At 41.0% G+C, this 21,363-nt stretch overlaps 1 protein-coding gene across 10 annotated transcripts in view; it reads left to right on the top strand.

The window, feature by feature from the left end:
* LOC146522465 (phosphatidylinositol-binding clathrin assembly protein) overlaps positions 1-21,363 on the top strand; it is a 111,105-nt gene that overhangs the window by 45,067 nt on the left and 44,675 nt on the right. For all 10 annotated transcript variants that reach the window (XM_085139565.1, XM_085139522.1, XM_085139556.1 and 7 more), the window contains exons 3-7: positions 16,194-16,269; positions 16,496-16,598; positions 17,834-17,927; positions 18,437-18,548; positions 20,527-20,633. In XM_085139565.1, coding sequence (XP_084995691.1) covers positions 16,194-16,269; positions 16,496-16,598; positions 17,834-17,927; positions 18,437-18,548; positions 20,527-20,633 — 492 coding nt within the window. The remainder of the gene's footprint in view (positions 1-16,193; positions 16,270-16,495; positions 16,599-17,833; positions 17,928-18,436; positions 18,549-20,526; positions 20,634-21,363) is intronic.

Here is a 21,363-nt window from a genome sequence, read left to right on the forward strand (position 1 = left end):
ATGGGCGTGTGTGTGTTTTGTTTTGTTTGTGTGCCGCCCTCCTACTGGGCTCAGCAGATTCAGCCATCCAGAAACTTGGAGGCTACAACGAGCTCAATAGAGATTCTCCCAGCCAGGGGTGTCTGCATCTATTTTTTTGTCACTTTTTTCCCTGTTCAATAGCGGCTCAGGTTATTGATTTGACATAATGCTGAGCTGATTTTTTTTTCTTTTTAATTCCACTTCCAACTGTAGCCTTAGGCATAGCAGGTGTGTCCATGTATGCTAAAAAGATGTGGATGGGGGTGAAGTAAGATACTCAGCTTTAGGGGCATCAAACATGGTCTCTGAGCCAGAATTGTCCCAACTCCAATCTGGCCTGCTGGAGGACTTTGGAAACTTTGTACGTTTTACAGCTTTTCCTAGTGACAAAGAGCTCCTCTGTGGCCTTCATATTACACCGAAGTAACCAAGTATTACATAAACATTTAAATAACATCCATCCATCCATCTTCTTCCGCTTATCCGGGGCCGGGTCGCAGGGGCAGCAGCCCAAGCAAAGAAGCCCAGAACTTTCCTTCTCCCCAGCCCCTTCCTCCAGCATATCGGGGGGAAACACCAAGGCGTTCCCAGGCCCGCCAAGAGATATAATCTCTCCAGCGTGTCCTGGGTCTGCCCCGGGGCCTCCTCCCGGTCTTGGTAGCCGGGGATCAGTCCAGCAGGATCCGCACCTGGCCGCTGCCTGGCAAACATTGCACCCGACCCCTACAGTGCCTCCTGCGGGTGGTGGGTCTGCAGGAAGATGGGCCCATGTCCCTTTTTCAGGCTGTGCCCGCCCGGTCCCCATTGCGTAAGGCCCGGCCACCAGACACTTGCCCTCGGGCACCCTCCCCGGGCGTGGCCCCGGTAACCCTGTCCCGGGCAGGGTGAACTGGTCCCTCAATGGTCTCTTCATAAGGGTCTTCTGAATCGCTCTTTGTCTGGTCCCTCACCCAGGACCAATTTGCCATGGGAGACCCTACCAGGGTGCAAAAGCCCCCAGACAACATAGCCCCTGGGGACCCTGGGACACACAAACCCCTCCACCACGATAAGGTAGTGATTTGCGGAGGGGCATTTAAATAACAGTTTCCCATATTCTTCACTATCAACAACAGAAATTTCTATGATTTATAGTGCGTCTATACAAAAATAACCCCAGAAATTGGCAAACACTGAGCTAGCAGAACTTTAGTAATTTTACATATATTTTTCTTACAATTTAAGCCCAGGGAGTCACACTAAGAGACTTCTTCCATTTACTACAGCAGTGTTTCTTTATTATGTGGAAAAACTGAGATGTACTATTGTACTTGAGCCACTTTTTTTTAATTTAGATATTGGAAGGATTCCATGTGTGGTTAAACTTAACTGGTTTCACTGGTTTGACATCCCTATTTGAGAGGGTGATTTATTGTAAAATTACTGCTACTGCTATCAAAGCTAACAGTAGGAAATAGCAAGAATGAGATTAGCACTTCTGGGAGTAGTTGCTGCCCCAAATGCGGTGGATTTGAGTGCTCAGAGTAGAAAAGCGCTATATAAGAACCAGTCCATTTACCATACGAGGACCTTAGGGTCTTGTTCACAATTTAATAGTGGGGCATTGATGTGGACGCTCTAACAGTCTGTGGCATTTTGAAACCATATTTGATCAGTGATCTGCAGATATGAATGAACAGTTGTTGGTTGGCAGCTTTGCGGAGGGTCACAAGCCAGTTTACTAGTGCCAGTCTTGTGCTTGGATAAATAGGGAGTGTTGCATCAAGAAGAGAATCCGGCTTAAAATGTTTTCAAATCAAACACGTGTAATCAAGAATGAGATTTCCAAATCAGATGAGTCAAGGCCTGGGTTAACACAGACTGTCTCCAGTGCTGTTGACAAGCAAGCAGGTTGCCGATGGAAAATGCACTACTGTTGGGCAAAAACAAGGAAAAAGAAGAGGAGGAGGGTGGGGAAGGCATGTTAGGAGGCAGTGAGAGGAAAGGTAAGGTGGGATGTATGGACTCCAGGCAGGAGGAAGACAAGAGAGGATTAATGGATGGAGTGAATGACATGTAGAGGGTTGGTGTGACAGAAAGGGAGTGTAGCACTTCTTGTATTACCAGAGCTCTATTTAAAATAAATAAATAAATAAATATCTTAAATGAAGACAAACAGCCACACAAACATCAACTGTTACAAAAAACATCATTACCATTAAGTTATGTCTTCAAAACCCCTCTTAACACAAGGCCTGATGAGCTCTACACCGCCATTAAAGACCACCGCTGTTTCTTCTTCACTGATCATCAACACACCCACAGTGCATCCATGTTTACATGTGTGTGTGGGCACAGTTGCTTGTGAATTGGTCGTGAAGCTCCTAATCTTCCATGAAATGGCAGAAGCCCACGTTTCCAGTCATGCGGTGTGCACACTGAATACTACCTCTCTTATTTAGCTGCTTTTTTTTTTTTAAGGTAATCTTGTTTTTACAGCATCTCTACTAATTGTTGCACCCTTTTTCTAAAAGGCACTGCCTGTGAGATGTGATTTTTGCTTTTTCTTTCTCCACTAGTCTCCCTTCAAGTGCCAGGTTTAATTAGTGGGACTGTAATTAGCCCTGCTGGTGCCACCACTCTATACTGTTACTGCACTTAAGACATTAGATTTAACTCTATCGCTGCTTTTGATCTCTCATCAATGTGCTCTTGCAGCAAAAAAGCAGCAGAGTTCTCAAGAGATGTAACAATTTTTTTTATTTGTCTTTGGTATATTTTTTTATTTATTGTTATAAAACCTGGTTTTGCTAAAAGAGAAAAACCTCCGTACTTTTCTATTAGGTTTGAACACATTTCTGACAAACTGAATGCATTTGGTAACACCTGGCACGCATATGTAAAATGAGTTGACGCGTATTAGCTACATACACATCTCTCAACAAATTGATGCATTGTTAATTTTTATGAGAGCTAAATGGAAGGTACAGGGGCAGGAGCAGCCTAAGCAGAGAAGCCTGGACCTCACTCTCACTAGCCACCTCTTCCAGCTTTACTGGGGCAATGCAGAGTTGTTCCTAGACCAGTCAAGAGAGATAATCTCTCCAGCGTGTCCTGGATCTGCCCTTAAGGCATCTGCCCGGGAGGTGCCTAGCAGGCATCCTTGCCAGATATCCAAATCAACTCATCTGCCTCCTTTTGATGTGGCTTCCGAGTGACTGAACTCCTCACCCTATCTCTAACAGACGAGGCCTGCCACCCTTCAAAGAAAACTCATTTCCATCGCTTGCATCCGCAATCTTGTTCTTTTGGGTACTTCCGAGAGCTTGTGACCATAGGTGAAGGTAGGAAGGTAGCTTCGCTTTCCCACCCAGATCTCTCTCTCTCTCATTCCCACCACTTAACACTTTGCTGCACACTGCTCCAGTGTGAACTGGAGGCAACAGAATACCATCATCTGCGAAAATCAGAGATGATACTTCGAGACCCCAGAACAGTCTAAATTTAATGTATTGGTGACTAAAACCTGCAGTGACCACTGTAGCTAGGATTATCGATTAAATTGGGAGGAAATCATTTGACTGCAGTGTGCTGTCTAATGACCTCTAGTGATAAATTTTTTTTTACTGATGGTAGTTTTAACTTTTCATTTTGGTATTTAGTTTGCCATTCAGGTGAAATATTTACATGAACAGAACTGATGAAAGCAGAAAGAGGGGGTTTAGAAATGGCATGTTCTGATGTATTTTAGATCTTGAACTAAGAGAGTAGTGGTTATCAGTGATCCAGAAGTAAAGCAGTCCATGAAAAAACAGCCTCGGCAAGCAAATCCTCAGAAGACCAAAATCATCTAAAGGTGCAGTGGAGGTAATACATCATCAGAGTTGAGTAACAGAAGATTTCAAGCTTTTGAAATGGGTTGTAAGTTTGTCCACTTGTTCTCAGGTGTCCATATCATCTCAGACACCTGAAATAATTTAAAGTCGTTGCAAGTGCCTTTAATTTACATTAACCCTCTGAGTCATAACCCTATCATAGCCCTATATTTTGGAGGTTGACAATCTGGATTATTTGGAAACAATGTGAGTGTCAGAATTATAAATTTCTTTGTGTCTCAATTGCCAAGACTGAGGAGAACAATGGGGGTTAACAAAGTCCCACTGTGACATACAAAATTCAGCAGTCAAATCTGATGAAGTCGGCTTCAAACCTCTGCTGACTTTGCCCCAAAGTAAGAGTTTAAATAATAATAAACTTTATTTAATATAGCACCTTTCAAAACAAAGTTACGTGCTTCACAAGACGAGATGGGACTGATGAAATGGCACGCAACTGAGACACGCTTAACAATTGTACAGCATTAAGGAAGGAAAAGTAGCAATACAAGGAAAATAGAAGCAAATAAACATAAACTAATTAAAAATAATATAACACAAGGTAGTCACTAGGAAGAGATGGTGACACAAAATAGGATTACAACATAAAAGTAGCTCAAACTGGAAGCACTGAGAAACTGTGCTTATAGAAACGTGTTTAGAAGTGATTTAAAAGGCGATAGGGTCTGCGTTGATCTGATCTTCTCAGGGAGATTGTACCAGAGAGTGGCCATCCTAACAGAAAAGGCTCCCCATCATCTTTAGTCCTCAAACCAAGAGATTGTTGGATGGCTAGTAGAGCCTGGCTCTACAGTTGTTGCATTCCCTCAACAAGTTCATGAGAGTTGTCTCTGTCTATGCAGCTACCCTTGGAACAACTCTGAAACCACGTCTTTATCGATATATACTGAGGTTTCAAAACTCCTCATTAAGGGTATGCAGTCAGATGTTGCCTTTTATGAGGCAAAGAGTTAATATGGTCTCTTGTTGTGCATCAAATTAACCCCAAACAGTATCTGGAGATGAACTGATTAAGTTCCTACAAAGTAGAGTCTTAGTTTATCTCCACACACCGGCACGGCTTTCAGTTCAACGATTGGGCGTTTCTTCTTGCTGACGCACTCCTGAGATTCACGGGTAACTTCATTCTAAAGTTATCGTGTTAATAAAACAAACTCTGTTGCTTTTTTCTTCAAACTTTTGTGCAGTTCTGAGCTTCAGAAGAGTCCCGTTACCTAACAATGTCTGTTGAGAAAATGAACTTGAATGATGTTTCCACTCCTCAGTTTGAGTACAAAGAACAGCTCTGGATAGACCCACTGGAGGAAGTGTGAGACTATCCCAGCTATGACACTCTTTGCACTCGTAGTTCCCAACAGATAAACGTCAGGAAAATTAAGTTGCTCCTGAAAACTGTATTCAGGTCGGTGTTTCAAACGGTGACTCATGTTGCTTGGCTTCCTCACTGACCTCCAGACATACTCATCATCCACCAAGACACGACTGTTCCCGTGAGGCGAGGAGCCCACACACGATTAGCCTTGTCACCTTGTAGGCCATGCTATCACACACAGGCACGAACAGATGTGCAGCCACAAAAGTTTAAGTGCGGAGAAATAAATATATATAGATGTATTTAATCGTATCCCTTAATCACCCACCCGACGTCTCTTTGTGACTCAGTTCCTTTCACACTTTGATTGGATTTGGAGGCTAAATGGTTGATTTCGTAAGAGAAGGAGAAATATAGGGTTGGAGAAAAAGGGAGGAGGAGGAAATTGAAGAAGGGAGCAGAATCCTGGGAAAGATCTGGACTAGTAGCAGGCCTTTTTTTTGTGTGTGTGCGTGTGCTCATGTCCACGCGTCTGTTCCCCCCCGTGCGTTTCTGTGCTTGCATAAGAGCAGCTTTCATTCAACACAGCCCGATCACGACTCATTCTTCGTGTGTTAGTCACCACCTTTCATGGAACTGGGCTTGCAGTCAGTTCTGATGATTTTGTGCATGTGTGTGTTTTTCACAGAAAGTCAAATTGAGCACAGCGGCCAAAAATAATTCCCCCGTGGACTCCCTGAACTCAGTCTGGCGATAAGTACGCCTAACTGCCTCTTTTTTATTCTCTACAAACAGGTGTTAAAATATATATATATATATATTTACTTTATTTCAGTCAGACACTCCAGACTGCCTCCTCCCGGCTGAAGTAGCCCTAAAGCCAGGAAGTAAATCCAAAATAACCAAAGCTGTTTGTACTGGGCCTGAAAGCTGTAGAGAAGATTTCACTACAAGGATCAATGATTCCTGTGCCGGTTGACGTGGTTGTTCATTGACTCTCTGTACACATTGGCAGCTTCACAAAGAGATGAGCAGTAGCTCTTTCAACTTCACTGATATCATATAAGGTGACCTCAGTAAGCTGCACAGAGCACACTCGTGTCTACGAACGAGGCCAGTTTATTTTTTAATTTTTACTTCTTCTTTTTTTTTGTAATGCCAAAGGGAGACGAGATGAAAAGGGTCTGTTGGCAGATTACAGTGCTTCTGGATTTCAGCCTCAATTCACCATTATTTATTTTATTTAGATACAGAAAAGTTAAAGTTTGAACTTTACTTGAACTCTAATCTGAAAATCAGATGTTTTGACAGCACTGCCCTCTGGAATTGGTATAGATTTTGGTAGATTTGTGAGTTTTTCCGAACCTACACTGGTTGTCTAAATAGCTCAAGGTGAGAAATCGAACTGGATTTGACTTTTTTCTCAACTGCCTTTAACATCGCACTCGGAGATTAAAATGAAATTGATTTCAAGTTCTGTTAATACTCTCTGTAGTGTTTCCTTTACTCTTTAAAACCTAGCACAGAGTATTTTGTCACATGACACTCTGTCAGGTCTGTAACAGGGAAACACCGAGCCGACTGTGCAGCTCTGCCAAATAAAAATGACATGTCCATTATTTGGACATATTTTTTGGATTTACTAGACAACATCAAACTGAAAACTTCAGTGACCAAATCTAATACCACCTATTTGTCACAATACTTTCAGTTCATTCATATTATTGAAAGAATTATTATTGAAAGAAATTCCAGATTTAGTAGCTGAACAGTTTTACAGAATGAACCTAATGAATTATGAGGGCAAGAACAGGAAGTGTGTATTTGTATACTGTCTAATTTTCTTACTAATTTTCAAGTTTTCCACTTTCCCTTCGAATTCCCAGGTATCTGGATTGGGCTAACAGAATTCTTAAGGGGTGAATCGGACCTTAATTTACAGATGAACATCATGCTGTATTCTAATAAAGCATGCTTTATTAGCTCCACTTTACAGGCAAGGACGTAATTTCAGTAACGCTTTGCTGTGTTTGCCTGTTGTTTCAGTCACATTTATAGTAGGTGGGTGGTATATATTAGAGATGGCACGATACCACCGAAACCGATACCATAAATTTGGATATCGGCCGATACCGATATGAATCCGATATAGTGTTTTTTTTAATCAATAAAACTGTTTTTTTTTTAATATCTTGCTGCATTTTGTATAAGTTCACACTCAAGTTTAAATAAACAACAACACTAAAGCTATTCTGTAGCAAAAAATATACTGCACCCAAAATATTTCATAGTTCAGCAATACTGATCAATCTAATAAACTTAAACCTACTCCATCCTCCCTATTCTGGTATTTTAAAGCGTAAGCAACCTAACTAATAGGGTTGCAAACTCCCAGCAAAAAAAAAAAATAGGGAACCACCCCCCACCCTCCACCTCATGATGCTTAATCGACGTAATCAACTTTAATTTGATGCATTGTGAAAAACAAAAATGCACAGAAATAAATTATTTTTCAAGAATCATTAAATAGATTCAACATCTTTCTTCAGCAGAATTGCAGACTGCACAGATGGTATCTTCCCAAAGGAAAAAGTACTATAGCTTACTAGGGTATATTAGACTTAACAGTTACTATATACAGTAATGGACTTCTATACATTTTACATCAGAAAAACTTTGGGTGTAAGGTTCAGATAATTATTTATTAAAAGCTAGACATTTTAAATGAGAATAACAAAGAAAAGTATGTCTTTGTGCCCCCCTTTTCCCTGTATCGGCCCCCCTGGCTAAACTTTGCTAGATCCACCCCTGCACAGTTACCAGCCACCAGCTGCGTAGAAAAACATTTTTTATTTCTCTCCGATATCCGATCCAGTAATTTAGGTCAGTATCGGACCGATACGTAATATCGAATCGGTCCATCTCTAGTATATATGTAATTGTGCTCCTACGTTTCTTCTCTGCAAATATTTTATTTGCAAATACTTGGTGACAAATGGATAATTGAGCGATAGATTTGGTGAACTCCAGCTCCACCATCTGGGACTCCAGCTGGTTACGCTAGTGCTTCTTCTGCTCGGCAGCTTCAGCGAGCTTGGTGTAGCAGCACGTGAATTGGCACCCCATCTGCTTACGGGTATGGTTAGTGACCCTCTGGCCTTCAGCTCGCAATGGATCTCCAGTGCAATACGTGGAGTGCTGCCACCAGCTGCAGTCCAAGATGATGGAGTTGGAGTATGTCCTACCAGTGAGATAAGATTCTGATATCCCACTGATAAGTCTGACAAAATCCCTACTGACCGAAACAAGTAGGGAATGGTCAGGGTCACATGGTTAGCTTTGACTGTCCTTCTAATGTAAGAGTGAGAGGATTGTCCACTAGCAGATCGTGTGCAGCGGCATTTTTTTACTCGAATAAAAAAAGACCCTAAACAGAGAAACACTGAAACTCTGTAGGTTACGACCATGTGTGTCTATATATTGAGTATTGCTTCTGTGGCAGACACACAGAAATAAGTAAAATATTACAGGGCTGAATACGTCAGTTTAAATTTTCTGCAGTTTGCTCCTGTTATCTACGAAGTTCCAGCCTTGGCATCTCCTCCACACATAACCTGACTAATGGAGGGAAGAGAAAACATGCACACAAAAAAAGCATGCTTTAGGTCAGCATAGACACCATGGTGTTTCTACGGAAACCAGCAACTTGTGTACTCTCGAGGGTCGGATGTGGAGAAATGGATTAAAGAGAGGAAGACGTGTGGTAGCTCTGTATGTTGCACTGTAGAGGTGGAGGGGAGGCAGGGAGTATAGCCGTGATCTGAATGCATCAATAATGCATGAGGTTGTTCTCCGATATGCTAACATGAATTATTTGACAAGCAGTGCCGACCTGCTTCTCCACCATCTAGTTTCTATGCATCTTCTCACTGTCTCCTCCTCTATTCTTAGACCGTTTCTCTAAATCTGAATCTCTGCGTCTTTTTCTTGGAACTGTCTTTGCTGAATAATCTGGGGCTCAGCGGGTTTCCGAATCTCCCACTCTGTCTCTCTCTGCACCAAGTGTTTCTTCCCCTTTTATAGATTTTTTTTCTCCCCCTCCTTTTAACCATATCCATGCATTTTGTGTGGGTTCTCTCTGCCTCCGCCTCTGTATGTGAGACTGAGGGAGAAAGGCAGGCTGTCGTCAAATGGACTTTTGATGAGGAAGAAAGCAGTTGGCGCACAAGAAGAGGCAGAGAAAGGGAGCTTATGAAGTTTATGAGCTTTTTTTTCTTGCCATCTCTCCTTTGTTTCCTCTCTTTATCTCTGTGACCATCTTGTCTAAGTTTCATTTTTATCCTCGGTTCATTGCGACTCGACCAGAATACTAAACGGCGTCACACAAACAAAGCCAAGGACAGTATCCTGTCCTTTCTGTTATTTTCTGAGTACTTTTGTGGATAATGTAGGGACACACATTCAGCTGAAAGGCTCAATCTGTTTGTGGATCACCAGGAAAAACAAAAACAAGAAAACAACAATTTGAAAGCCATTCAGCAAGAGCGAGTCTGCATTCATGCAAGTGGTTCTGTGAGACTCTATTTAAGCACAGCTGTGCTTTGAGCTAAGTGGTAATATCACCATGGCAGCATCCTGAATTTAAGCAGGTATAATGCTAGGCATGTTCCAGAAATGCTCATGGGAAGTGAAATGACATTGCAGCCATTCAGCCTGCTACTGAAAAAGACAAATTATGGTCTGATAACGGCACCGCAAAGAAATTCATCATGTGAAGAACATGAATGTTGATAGCAGACCTCATCGCCGTCGAAAACGACTCACAATGCAACAGACATCTGCTCTCCATTAAATGTTACGGAGGGTTGCTGAAATGTTCAAGTGATGTTCTGTCCTTGAAGTTGCATTGTTGTAGGGCGGCTATTTAGATTTTAATCCGTTGCAGTTTTGACTTCCAGCTTATTTTACAGCAGCCACTTGCCAAGTGGTTGGGAAATTCACATTTTTCACTTCCTTCGAGAGGTTTCCAGATGGTTGCAGACCAGTCTCTAGGTCCGTGTAACTGAGGTAGAGAGAGAAAGACTTTGGTTAACAACATCTATTTGAAGGAAATACATTTCTGAAAGTTTGTCCCCGTATCGCTCACAGTCAATTTTCAGTAGTGGATGACAGTGTCTTAGCACTTCCCGGAAGCAATCGAGCAGCAGCCATGCTTGGATGTAGTGCAGTCCACAAAGGAGAGATGGGCCAAAATTTTATCAGCATAGTTTTAGTTGTTATGTAGATTTTTATAGGCAAAGTATTAACTGGTTGAAACAATAGCTGGCAGATTAATTAACTTTTTTTTGTTAATTCATTTTTTTATTAAGCATGTCAGACTTTGTCAGGAATAACCCAATGATGTTCTCAGACTTATTTTGATGCCAGTCTAAGCTATTTTTACATTAACTACCCTGCAGCTTCCTGGCCTTGACCTCAACTTAAACTTTAATTGTGACCGTAACATCCCTCCAATACCAGACTGAAAATCTCCAAATCAATGGTTAAGTTGTTGGGGACTGAATTTCTGTCCACAGATGGAAGTTGAATCCCTACAGTGTGAATAGGGGTTTGTGTGTGCACACAGGCAAAAAAAAAAAAAGGACAAGAATCAAATCACATTCTTTATGCCCTTTTAAACAGTCCCAGAGGCCTTGGAAACATCAGTGCAGCTGAATCCAACACATGCCTGCAAGCGTGTTTGTGCTCACAGCCGCACATGCATACACACCCTCTCTTAGATCCTCCGACCAGCCAGTCAGGGCTGGTTATTTGCCAGATAAGGAATTGGCAAACTGGCAAATCTCAGATCATTTTAAGTCAGTTGGACAGAGACGGCCTTAAAAGTTAAGATGCTTTCAGGAAGCCCGAGGCCCGAGTTCCCAGAACTGTGGATAATAGCCAAGACTCCTTCCACAGCAACAAAGTGAGGAAGATGTGGTAGCAGAACTGTTCACGAGAGACAAAATGCAAGTTCAGGTCTCAAATGTATAGACAGAGGCCAGGTTAACATTTTTCTAAAGTTTTTCCAGTCAAAAATTGGATTCAGGTCTCCCTGCCGGTCTATAGTGGTCTCAGAAATCACCAAAAACATAAAGTAGCCACAGATTAAGAAGTAACATGGATGAGTGACAAAACGTTTTTCCCACTGAAAACACTACGTCAGGATGAACAAAATCAAATTTTTGGGATAAAGGAGCCACAGATGTGTTTCATTTCAACTCTCTCTCTCAAAGAGGTTCAGGAGCCACACGTGCGGAGGATACTAAAAATATTACCTGCAGTTTATGAAAGTAATTAGTTCCAACTGAAGAACTGATTTGTTCTCATGTGAACTGAACATCAGCTATACTGTAGGATCATTGACTAATGATGGGAGCTCATGTTTTATAACCTTTCTCTCATCTTTGACAATGCCATTTCAGAACTTATGCAATTAAGATGCTTGGAATAATAAAGCAAAGCATGCTTTACATAAGGCTAAGAAACAAACCAGATGTATCTGATGTCACTGGCTGAGTTCTGTAGTAGTAATTGGAAATCGAGGAGGAAAAACGTTGCAGTTGTCTCAGCTGATTCCGATTTTTCTCAAAGTATGACTTGCCAATACAGATTTTTGACAGCTTACACAAAAAATAGACTTTCTCCAACACAAAACACTATTTTGATAACAAAACAGATTATTAAACTTTAGAATTTACCCCAAACCTCAGAAAGTTACAGGATCTTCTCTCATTAAAACAATTATTAACTATTAATGTACCTTACCGTACAAAATAAGGTGCACCTACACTGGCTTGTTGCTGGCTCTAAGATCCAAATAGCTTTAGTTTGCCAACTCTGTTAGCTTCTTTAAAATGGCCATGTTCAGCTGGGCGATTTCAGCGTCTCATTTAATTTGTTGTCGTGAACATTTCCTCCGCACATCTTGGAACTTTGTGTCTTCACTTTAAAGTAATGTTATGCTAACATTATGTTAGAATGTGGCTATGAATGTTTTTCTTCTCCTTAGCAAGGTAAAGCCATTCATTCACAATTAGGAATGCAATACAGTGCCTGTTTTTTGCCCCTTAAAATGATACTGCAGCAATTTCACAGAGCCTGGTTAGTGTTTTATGTGCAGCTGATTTAGTGTGTCACAAATAAACATATGTGGTGGTACAGTCTAAAAGTTTCAGTGTTACTACATGTTACATACAGTCGGAGGGTTGGTGGGGCTTTGCCGACTTTCTGAGTGGGAAGTGTGACAACTGTGGGGTCTTTCAGTTGAAAATTACGACTTAAAACTCTGTATTTCCAGTGTCTGACTTCAGATGTTATGCAGCATTAGCACTGCTTCACACTGTATGGATTTTAAGTGCATGCCCAAGCAAATGGTGTGTTTCTGTACATAATAGTTCTTCTACATGGCCCAGGGCCTTGAAAGTCCTTCAGATTTAATGGGTACAACATATAATGCAGTGTTCGGGTAAATAGTGTGGAAACTACCACACCTTGGTTTGAATGCACATACCTGTGGTTTACAGCCGCACAGGGCTTAGCTGGACAGCACCTTACTAATTCTTAAGTCAAGTCTGAAGTTGAGGACAGCTTGTACATAATGGTTAAAGTGGGATTATTTGTTGGAAGTCAGTAACACTGATTTGTTGCTCTCTGCCAGCTTGATTGAGACCTTTTTTTTTTTTCTTTTTTTTTTTTCTCCTAAAGTAAATATGCATGAGCTGCCAAGACCTACTCGGAGACTGTGGTCCTCCCAAAAGTCTGGCTCATCCAGCTCTAGCCAGAAAAATCAGAGATTCAGAAAGTGAATAAATAAAGTGCTGCACATTATTAATATTTCAACATTCAGAAACTCTCACACAGGGAGAGGAAAAAGCAAAAAACAAACAAACAAAAAAAAAGTTAGCTGACCAGCAGCGGACAGTAGCAGCTCCCAGGTGCGAGAGAAAACGCAGTCATGCTGTGAAAAAACCTCTTCCTGGAAAATGGAAAGTACAAGGCTTCCCACACCTGCTCGGTGACATCAGATGTGTCAAAAAGAACAAGCGACTAGTATTTAAGAGTTGGCAGGATCAGGTTTCTTTACGTCACGCTGCAGTGGGAAAATGTTCAAATATAAACAAAGCTGTCAAGAAAGTCTAAATGACAGCGGTGACATGATTTGTCACTGTCATGAGAGAACTTTTAGCTCAAGATTTGATCTCATTTGCAAAGGGCTGTTTGCATAATCGTTTATTATATTGTGCTGCCAATCCTCTCCTGCTTCCCAAAGGTTAATGATTTGCTTCCTCTTGCCAGTTCTGTGTGAGCTACTCTAAAGGAATCCTAAGAAACAAGAATAGAGAAGTTAATTTTTAGACACAGACTACACAGTCTGAGGTAATGCATGCGCTGGAGGCAAATAAAACACAAGTATTTGGTCATCGCAGTGAAGTGTTTGAGTCAAAACAGATACCACTGTGTACTTGATATTAAAGGAGATTTCCATATAAGCCTTTTTTAGTGGGTTTAAACTGTTATCTGTCTGAGGTTAGTGTGTGTGTTTAGGTAGATACTGTTTTATGTATCCAGTTATTAAAATAGTCCTTATAACAGGAGAATTCATGCTGCAAATATGGCACTGTTTTTCTGTCCAGTTTTTGAAGAGATTATGTGCAGATATTCAAGTTCCCAGAGGAGGAAGCCTAATGACTCCAGTAATACTTTATATCCAGATAAAAATCTCAACTTGGGGACTATGTAGTTGGTTGATTTGGTGGTCAGAGTCCACATTTATGACACTGAGAGGATGAATCCTTGAGACTTTTGGGACATCTCCTGTCGCGCTTGTTTCAGAACCTGTAAAAGGTTCACACACGACACATGAACAGTAACAAACCTTTTCTACAGAGTTTTGAAAGCATATTAATTTAACTTAGTTTTACCCAAAGGCAATAAAACATGCAGGTAGCTTCCTCAGTTTCTGGCGGTAGAATGTTTAGGTGACACAAAAACCCCTGGAGACACATGTTGTAGAACACATAGTTACCAGGTCATCTTATACCAGGTTATAAGATGTTTCACCCTTACTGTTTAATATTGAAACTATAAGCCTGGCCCACAAATCCATACAGCTACAATAGTTGGGCAGCAGAAGTGTTTCTGTCATTATAAAAATCCATCAAATGCAAATTGGGGGAAAAGTGTTATAAAAATACTGAAACAGTAGCGTTTGTATAGCTACATGTAATATATTTTATTTATAAATCAAAACAACAGTCTCCTCTAGGTGCCTCATATATTATATGAATTCCATCAATGGTGCCAAATTTGAAATTGTTAGTAGATAAAGGTAAAGGAAAAATGGACTTGATGATATCATTCTTGAGTAAATACATCTGTGGCACGTTTTTTTAAAAAATCCTGTGAAGCCTGATTTTCAAGCTAATGCATTCACAAGGTTTTCAGTAAACTTGACCTCTGATTTTGACCTTGAAGTCACAGATTTTTAGTAGGTACATCTGTGGTGTCAGTTCCTGCTACCAAATCCTATGTCAGCTAGTTCTCCAGTTATGTTCCCAAAGTTGCCTGCCTGCCTCCTTGCCCAGCAGGGTGACAACAACACCCTAAGCTTTTCAAACTGAGGTGTCAAAATGAAGCCAGTGCACAAGTGCCCTGTGCAGGCCACCAGGTGATGATAGCTGGGGTTGGAAAGAGACGTCTGGTCCTATAGAAATCTATGAGAAAATGTTTTATTGACCTGACCTTTGTCGGGCTGCTGAATTTATGGGATCGTTAATTTTAGGACCTACTGAAATCTATTTTGTAAATCTTGCTCATGCCATGATTAATCGATTATTTGTGGTAGTTTTATTTCTCTCAAATGGTTTCACATTCAGACCCGTCCCTCCTCGTCACATCTGGTTTTTTTTCGTGACCAAGATCACGATGACAGAAACTCATCTTGGGGTTTTAAAACAGGACTTCAGTAACTGTGTGCGTCTTTTGTATCATCTGTGGGCTTTCTCCCGTCTTTCTAATTTGGCTCTGTGTTCTGTCAGAGGGCTACCCCTTAGTTTGACAAGGTCATAATTTCAATTTGTTGACTTGGTTTAGGACCAACTGTCTTTAAACTCTGTGACATCCCCATCAGCCCGTAGCTGTGTGGGCGCTTTTGTAGCATAGATGACACTCTGAGCATGTCACCATGCTCCGCTTTGTCCAACTATAGCCTCACAGATCTTGCATCAGCATTATGCTTTACTGATATGCAGTGCAATCCAGCTGTACATATGCTCAGTGTTGATTTGGTAGAGATTTGAGGTAAAGGCTTTGGTCTGTTTGTTATTCATAATTCTGGCTTTGTATGCCAGCACATTTGATTTGTGAAGAAACAATGAAGATGCAATTAAAGTCCTGACTTTCAGCTTTGATTCAAAGGACTAAGCTTCAATATTGCATTAACTGGTGATGGGAAATTATTCATTTGTTCAATTAGATTTCAGTCTCTGGAAATAGTGGGGACTGTGTATAAAAGACAGGCTGGAATTTCTAAATGGTTGAAGCTGTTTTATTTATTCCGCCACTTAAACCTGAAGCGGAGAATCAACACTTTGGTTATGTTGGATTGTTTCAGTTCAAATCTGTTTTACAGAACCAAACTTATGTCACTGTCCAGGCATTTCCAGACTCTTACTGTAAGTGTTTTTGGTTCATTTGCACACAGCCTTTTCAACCATCTGGGATTCATACAAGCAACCACATTAACAAATGCGGTGTAACTGAAATAATTCCAAGATGATTCCCAAGAAAAACACATCCATCGGAGGATTAAGCAGTGGGAAATGTATCTGTCAAAACTCCAGTAAATCCAGCCCCTTTGTCTGGGTTCATTTGTTTTATTTTTAAGTTTGCACTTTGCAAGCCTTAAATCAATCAAATGTTAACTTTTATTTTTCTTATTGCAGCGTTTCATCCAGTACCTGGCCTCCAGAAACACTCTGTTTAACCTGAACAACTTCCTGGATAAGGGAGCTCTGCAAGGTAAAGCACACACAAACCCCTGTGAAGATCATTCACAGCACAATTTCCTTTCAGACAACCAGATGGGGTTGATTTACCTCGAGGTACATCACTCTGAACACCATAATGTTTCTGATAATTAAAAAGAAAGTGTTTTAAAAGTCAAAAGTAGTGTCAAAATATTTTTTATTTCTCACACTGAGGATATTTCTTTCCCTCTGACAGTTTGTTTTTTTTGCTCCACCAGGTTATGACATGTCAACCTTCATCAGGCGATACAGTCGCTACCTGAATGAGAAGGCCATGTCCTACAGACTGGTGGCTGTGGATTTCACCAAGATGAAGAGAGGGTAAACAAACACACACACACACACACACACACACTGTCATCTTTACTCTTCATTTCACACTTATCTTGTCACACAGCCGGAGACGGTGTTTATCTTTTGGCAATGCACTTAGAGAGAAGCAGTAGACAAAGACAGAACTAGCAGTTTCTCTGCAAAACCTCAAACTTGGACAGCAAACAAAGTTTTTTTGCTTTTTTTGTTGTTGTTGTTTTCTTTACAGTTTATCCTGCGAGACATTTCAGACAAAACTGAACATTTTTCTGTTGCATGCATGTGAAATATTGCAGAAAGGGAAAAGCGCAAATGTTGCATCCAGCTTGCTGAAATAAAGAAATAAGCCATTAGAATTAGGATGGGAAAAAACAAGCACATGAAACACAAGTTGCAGATAGTTTTCAGTCAACTTGAGTAGATTTGTGGTTTCCATAGACTGCACATTGGGGAAAAATGGACTTCCGCTCCTGAAACCTGGAGCTGAGTGATTGATAATAATAAATTCTAGAAAAATACTGAATGAACTGGAATCGCAGTACTTCACCAAGAGAATGAAACTATGTAGGAAGCATATAAAAGGAGAATAAGAATGGGCCCAAAAATGTTTCTGTATCTGGCTGTAAACATGTTTATGTCTGCTTTAAAGTTGAATATTTTAATGTGAGAGTCTCACTTTTGGGCCCACTGAAATGGCCACTAGAGGAACTGGAGATTTATGGGGTATTCAGGGTTTTTTGGGGGTTTTTTGTTCTTTTTTTACTCTCTCTCAACTAAACCTTTAATTGCAGCCATCGTATGCAGATTATGACACTTCATTTGTGGTATTTTAATCCCTCAGCTAAAGCTTTACAGCCTCCCTGGAGCCCTGTGTTTTCAAGTGAAAGTGGGTGCATCTGAAGGTTTTGTGTGTGTACACAATCATTTCAATTTCAGAAAGTCCAGCCGTGGTAGAATGACACTGAATCTGTGTCACGCTGATCCAGCTGAGCAGAGTCTCATTATTTATCAGAGAGTGTTTTCAGTCTCCCATTTGTTGCACCTCAAAAAAGTACTTTGCACTACTGAGGATGCTTCAGTATGCAAAATATCAGTTCACTTACTACGTGCTTCACATAGTTTTGGATCATCACTTCATTCCTTTTTTGTGAATCCTCTTAATTTGCATCAGAATTAAAATTTTCTCCACAAGGTGCCCGCTGTAATTGTGTGTTTGTGTGCGTTTTTGTTTCCTGTTTTGTCAGTATTGACGGCGTCATGCGCACCATGAACACAGAGAAGCTGATCAAGACGCTGCCCATCATCCAGAACCAGCTGGACGCTCTGCTGGATTTCCAGGTACTGAGTGTCTTTGTGTGCTACATATGTTCGCGTCCTGTGTCAGCCATGCTTCGTTCACTTTCTCATCAAAATGTAAATTGAAACAGTTTGTAAAGTTTTGAAATGCATTGATAGGCGTATTAAATAAAAAAATCACACTATGGGGACAGATTGCACATCTAAGTGCGAGCGTCTAGGAAGGGCACAAGAGGACTGGGTGGGGACTCACTGGTGAGGGTGCTGTGGTTTGTGCCAGCGAGCTTCAAAGAGTGATAAAAATGGATGGTTTCTCATTGAAATGCATACTGAATGTGTATTGAGGGAGTGTGTGTGTGTGTATGGAAGTGATGGTTAACTAAATTGACATTTTGCTCGGTGTGTGGTGATGTGTTCGCTTCACGCCGAAGGGGGAGAGGTGTCGGTATTTGAAAGAGATGCTTTATTTTTCTGAAAAGCTTTGGAAAGATGTGAGAGCGATGCCTCCTTCACCCTTTCACTCTCTCACTCTCTACCTCTCTTCTCTGTAGGCCAACCCTAATGAGCTGACCAACGGTGTGATCAACTCAGCCTTCATGCTGCTCTTCAAGGACTCCATAAGGCTGTTTGCTGCTTACAATGAAGGGGTCATCAACCTATTGGGTACACACACACACACACGCAGGATAAACAGCGAGCTTTCTCTCCTACATGTGTCAGGAATGATGAGGTATATCTGCAGTTTGTTTTTTGTGTGTGTTATGCGTGTCCTCACACTCACGCTCTTGTCAAGCAGATGTATAAAAACCCTCTCGCCAGCACATACACACACGTGTGCGCACAGTAGGTTTTGACAAGCTGTCATGTAGCTGCCAAAAGCGTCTTTTTCTACAGCCGGTGAATGTTCCTGTCTTCTTTACTTCCTCCTTTCCTTACAGCACTGTGTAAAAGTCTTGAGCTACCCCTCATTTTCTATATTTTGTTTGGAATGTTTCAATGTTTGTAATGTAATGTAATGTTTCAATAATTGATTTCTTGAAACAACATGTTGTAGCCATTTCCCTCATTGCAGAGGTTCAAATTTGGCAGTTTTGATTTTCCGTGAACGAGACGCTCTCATGACTTCTCGAGTGACAATACTGACCAGCTAATCGGTGGCATGCAGTGTGACGACATTACATTTTAGTACCTGGTTGGATTGTTTGAAACAGCGGCCAAGCAGGTACTGAAAAAGTACCTGCTACCAGGTACTATGACCTAATGGAAAACCCTGCAAACCGTGGTGAAACTGTGCCCAATCGATCCAAGTAGGTACTAATGGAAAAGGGGCTTTGGACAAGGTTTCTTGTAATTTCTTTAAGTAGTCTTCAGGAATATTTCTCCAGGCTTTTAAAGGACATTTAAAGCTCTTCTTTGGACGTTTCTGCCTTGTTCCGTTCTCAGTCGAGATGATCCCACACTGGTTTAATAAAGTTGAGGTCCAGGCTCTGGTGAAGCCAATCCATGACTGATAGAGTTTCACTGTGTGTTTGTCTATCATAGTATGCTTTTACTGCATTGGGAGTATTTGGGGGATCATTGTCATGCTGAAAAATGATGCTGTTATGAATGAAACCATTTCCAGATTATATTGCATTTTTCATCATAATCTGATGATACTTTTCTGCGTTCATAATTTCATCAGTTTTTAAAAGATCCCCAACACCACTGAGTGAAATGCATCTTCAAACCATGACAGAGCCTCCACCTCTCTCCTGACCACCTCCTTATATACTGATTTGAACCAAAAAATGTCAAATTCAGATTCACTGCTCGATCAGACCTGTTGTCACTGATTTTCGGTCTAGGCCAGCCTTGTAATCTGACATACCTCAGCCTTTTCTCCCTGTTTCCCTTCCTTAAGAATGACTTCTTGACAGCCACCCTTCCACTGAGACCATTTCTGACGAGGCTTCAGTGAACAGCAGGTCTCTAGTAGAACTATGTCAGGTCTTTGCTGGATTTTTATTTTTCTTAAGGACGTGACTTTCAGATACTCTTCAACTGCTGTAAACAGTTTTTCAGGCCTGTCATTTCTTCTTTTGTCCTTCATTTGTCCGGTTTGCTCAGATTTGCTGGCATATGACAAGTTGTCGGCTAACAGCTCTTCACCTCGTTGGTGCAAAAATGTTATTTCATGCCTGTCAAACTGTGTTATCACTGGCCCTTTTTCATAGATTCAACTAAACAAAGGCAAACAAATGATGTGTTTTGGTGACAGGCAAGTAATAAAGTGCCTAAAGATACAATTTAAAATTGGTTCTCTCTAATTGTTCTCTTTTGTAAAGACACAAAACTAGTCCATGCCTAGAGTTAGGTGCATTTGTTAAGTGGCTTAAAAAAGAATGACTCTGAAAATGGTCAGGTATAAGGACTGGACTGGAAGTGAGTGAAAAAGCAGCCAATGTCCAAAGAAAGAACTGTGAAAGACTTGTAGAAAACCTGGAGAACTATTACTCAAGAAAGCTTTCCAAAGTCTGGCTGCTTGGTAGGCAAATGTGTAGAAATGAGGGGTGGCTCAAGACTTCTGACTTTCGTACTGTACTTCACACTTCTGTCTTCCTTTTTCCTTTTAAATTTGTATGTCTCTCCCTCTCTGTAGAGAAATACTTTGACATGAAGAAGAACCAGTGTAAAGATGCCCTGGACATCTACAAGAAGTTTCTTTACAGGATGACGAAGCTCTCAGAGTTCCTCAAAGTGGCAGAGGTATATTTTTCCACGCAGACACCTTATTTTGAAGGCAATTTTGACCATTTTCCTTAAAGGTTTTTAAAAACAAAAAACAGAAAAACTTTATATATACATAAAACCTACAGATATGGTGAACCAGAAGTGCATATAAAGAGGGCCACATTTTTGCTCACACAGCTACTGTACGCTCTTCAAACCAGAATTCCTAACTTGCCCTCCCAGCCCCACATTTGCTGCACACACTTACATATATATGCACCCAAAATAACCCCGAAGATGGAGCATGTGGTTAGGCGCTCCGTTAGCTCGCTCTCCCTCTGCTCCCCACACTCCTCCATCTCATCCTTTCTCCTCCCTCGTTCTTCCCTCCGCCCCTGACAGAGATGGATACTCGTGTGGCTCTCCTTCGCCCAGCGCCTACAGATCATCCCTCTTTCTGTCTTCCCTCTGGTGCCCTCTCTCTTCCATCCCTCCCGGTGTTTCAGCAGACTTGAAACAGTGAGATCAGCTGCTGTAACTTCCACATTAGTGGGTTTTATCTTCTCTCCATTAATGTACATAAAAAATAAATGTTCCCAGTCACTTTCCTTTTGTCTTTTATAATTGGCTTTTGAGTAGCGCTCTGAGCTATTCATATATTTTTTTCGCTTCCATGTTTTACATGACATGATTCAAACATGTAGATTTCAGGGATTTCCAAGCCATCTATACAGTTTATGACATATCCATAAATTAAATGGCATGT

This window comes from Neolamprologus multifasciatus, chromosome 3, assembly GCF_963576455.1.
Source record: "Neolamprologus multifasciatus chromosome 3, fNeoMul1.2, whole genome shotgun sequence".
NCBI classification, from domain to species: domain Eukaryota; kingdom Metazoa; phylum Chordata; class Actinopteri; order Cichliformes; family Cichlidae; genus Neolamprologus; species Neolamprologus multifasciatus.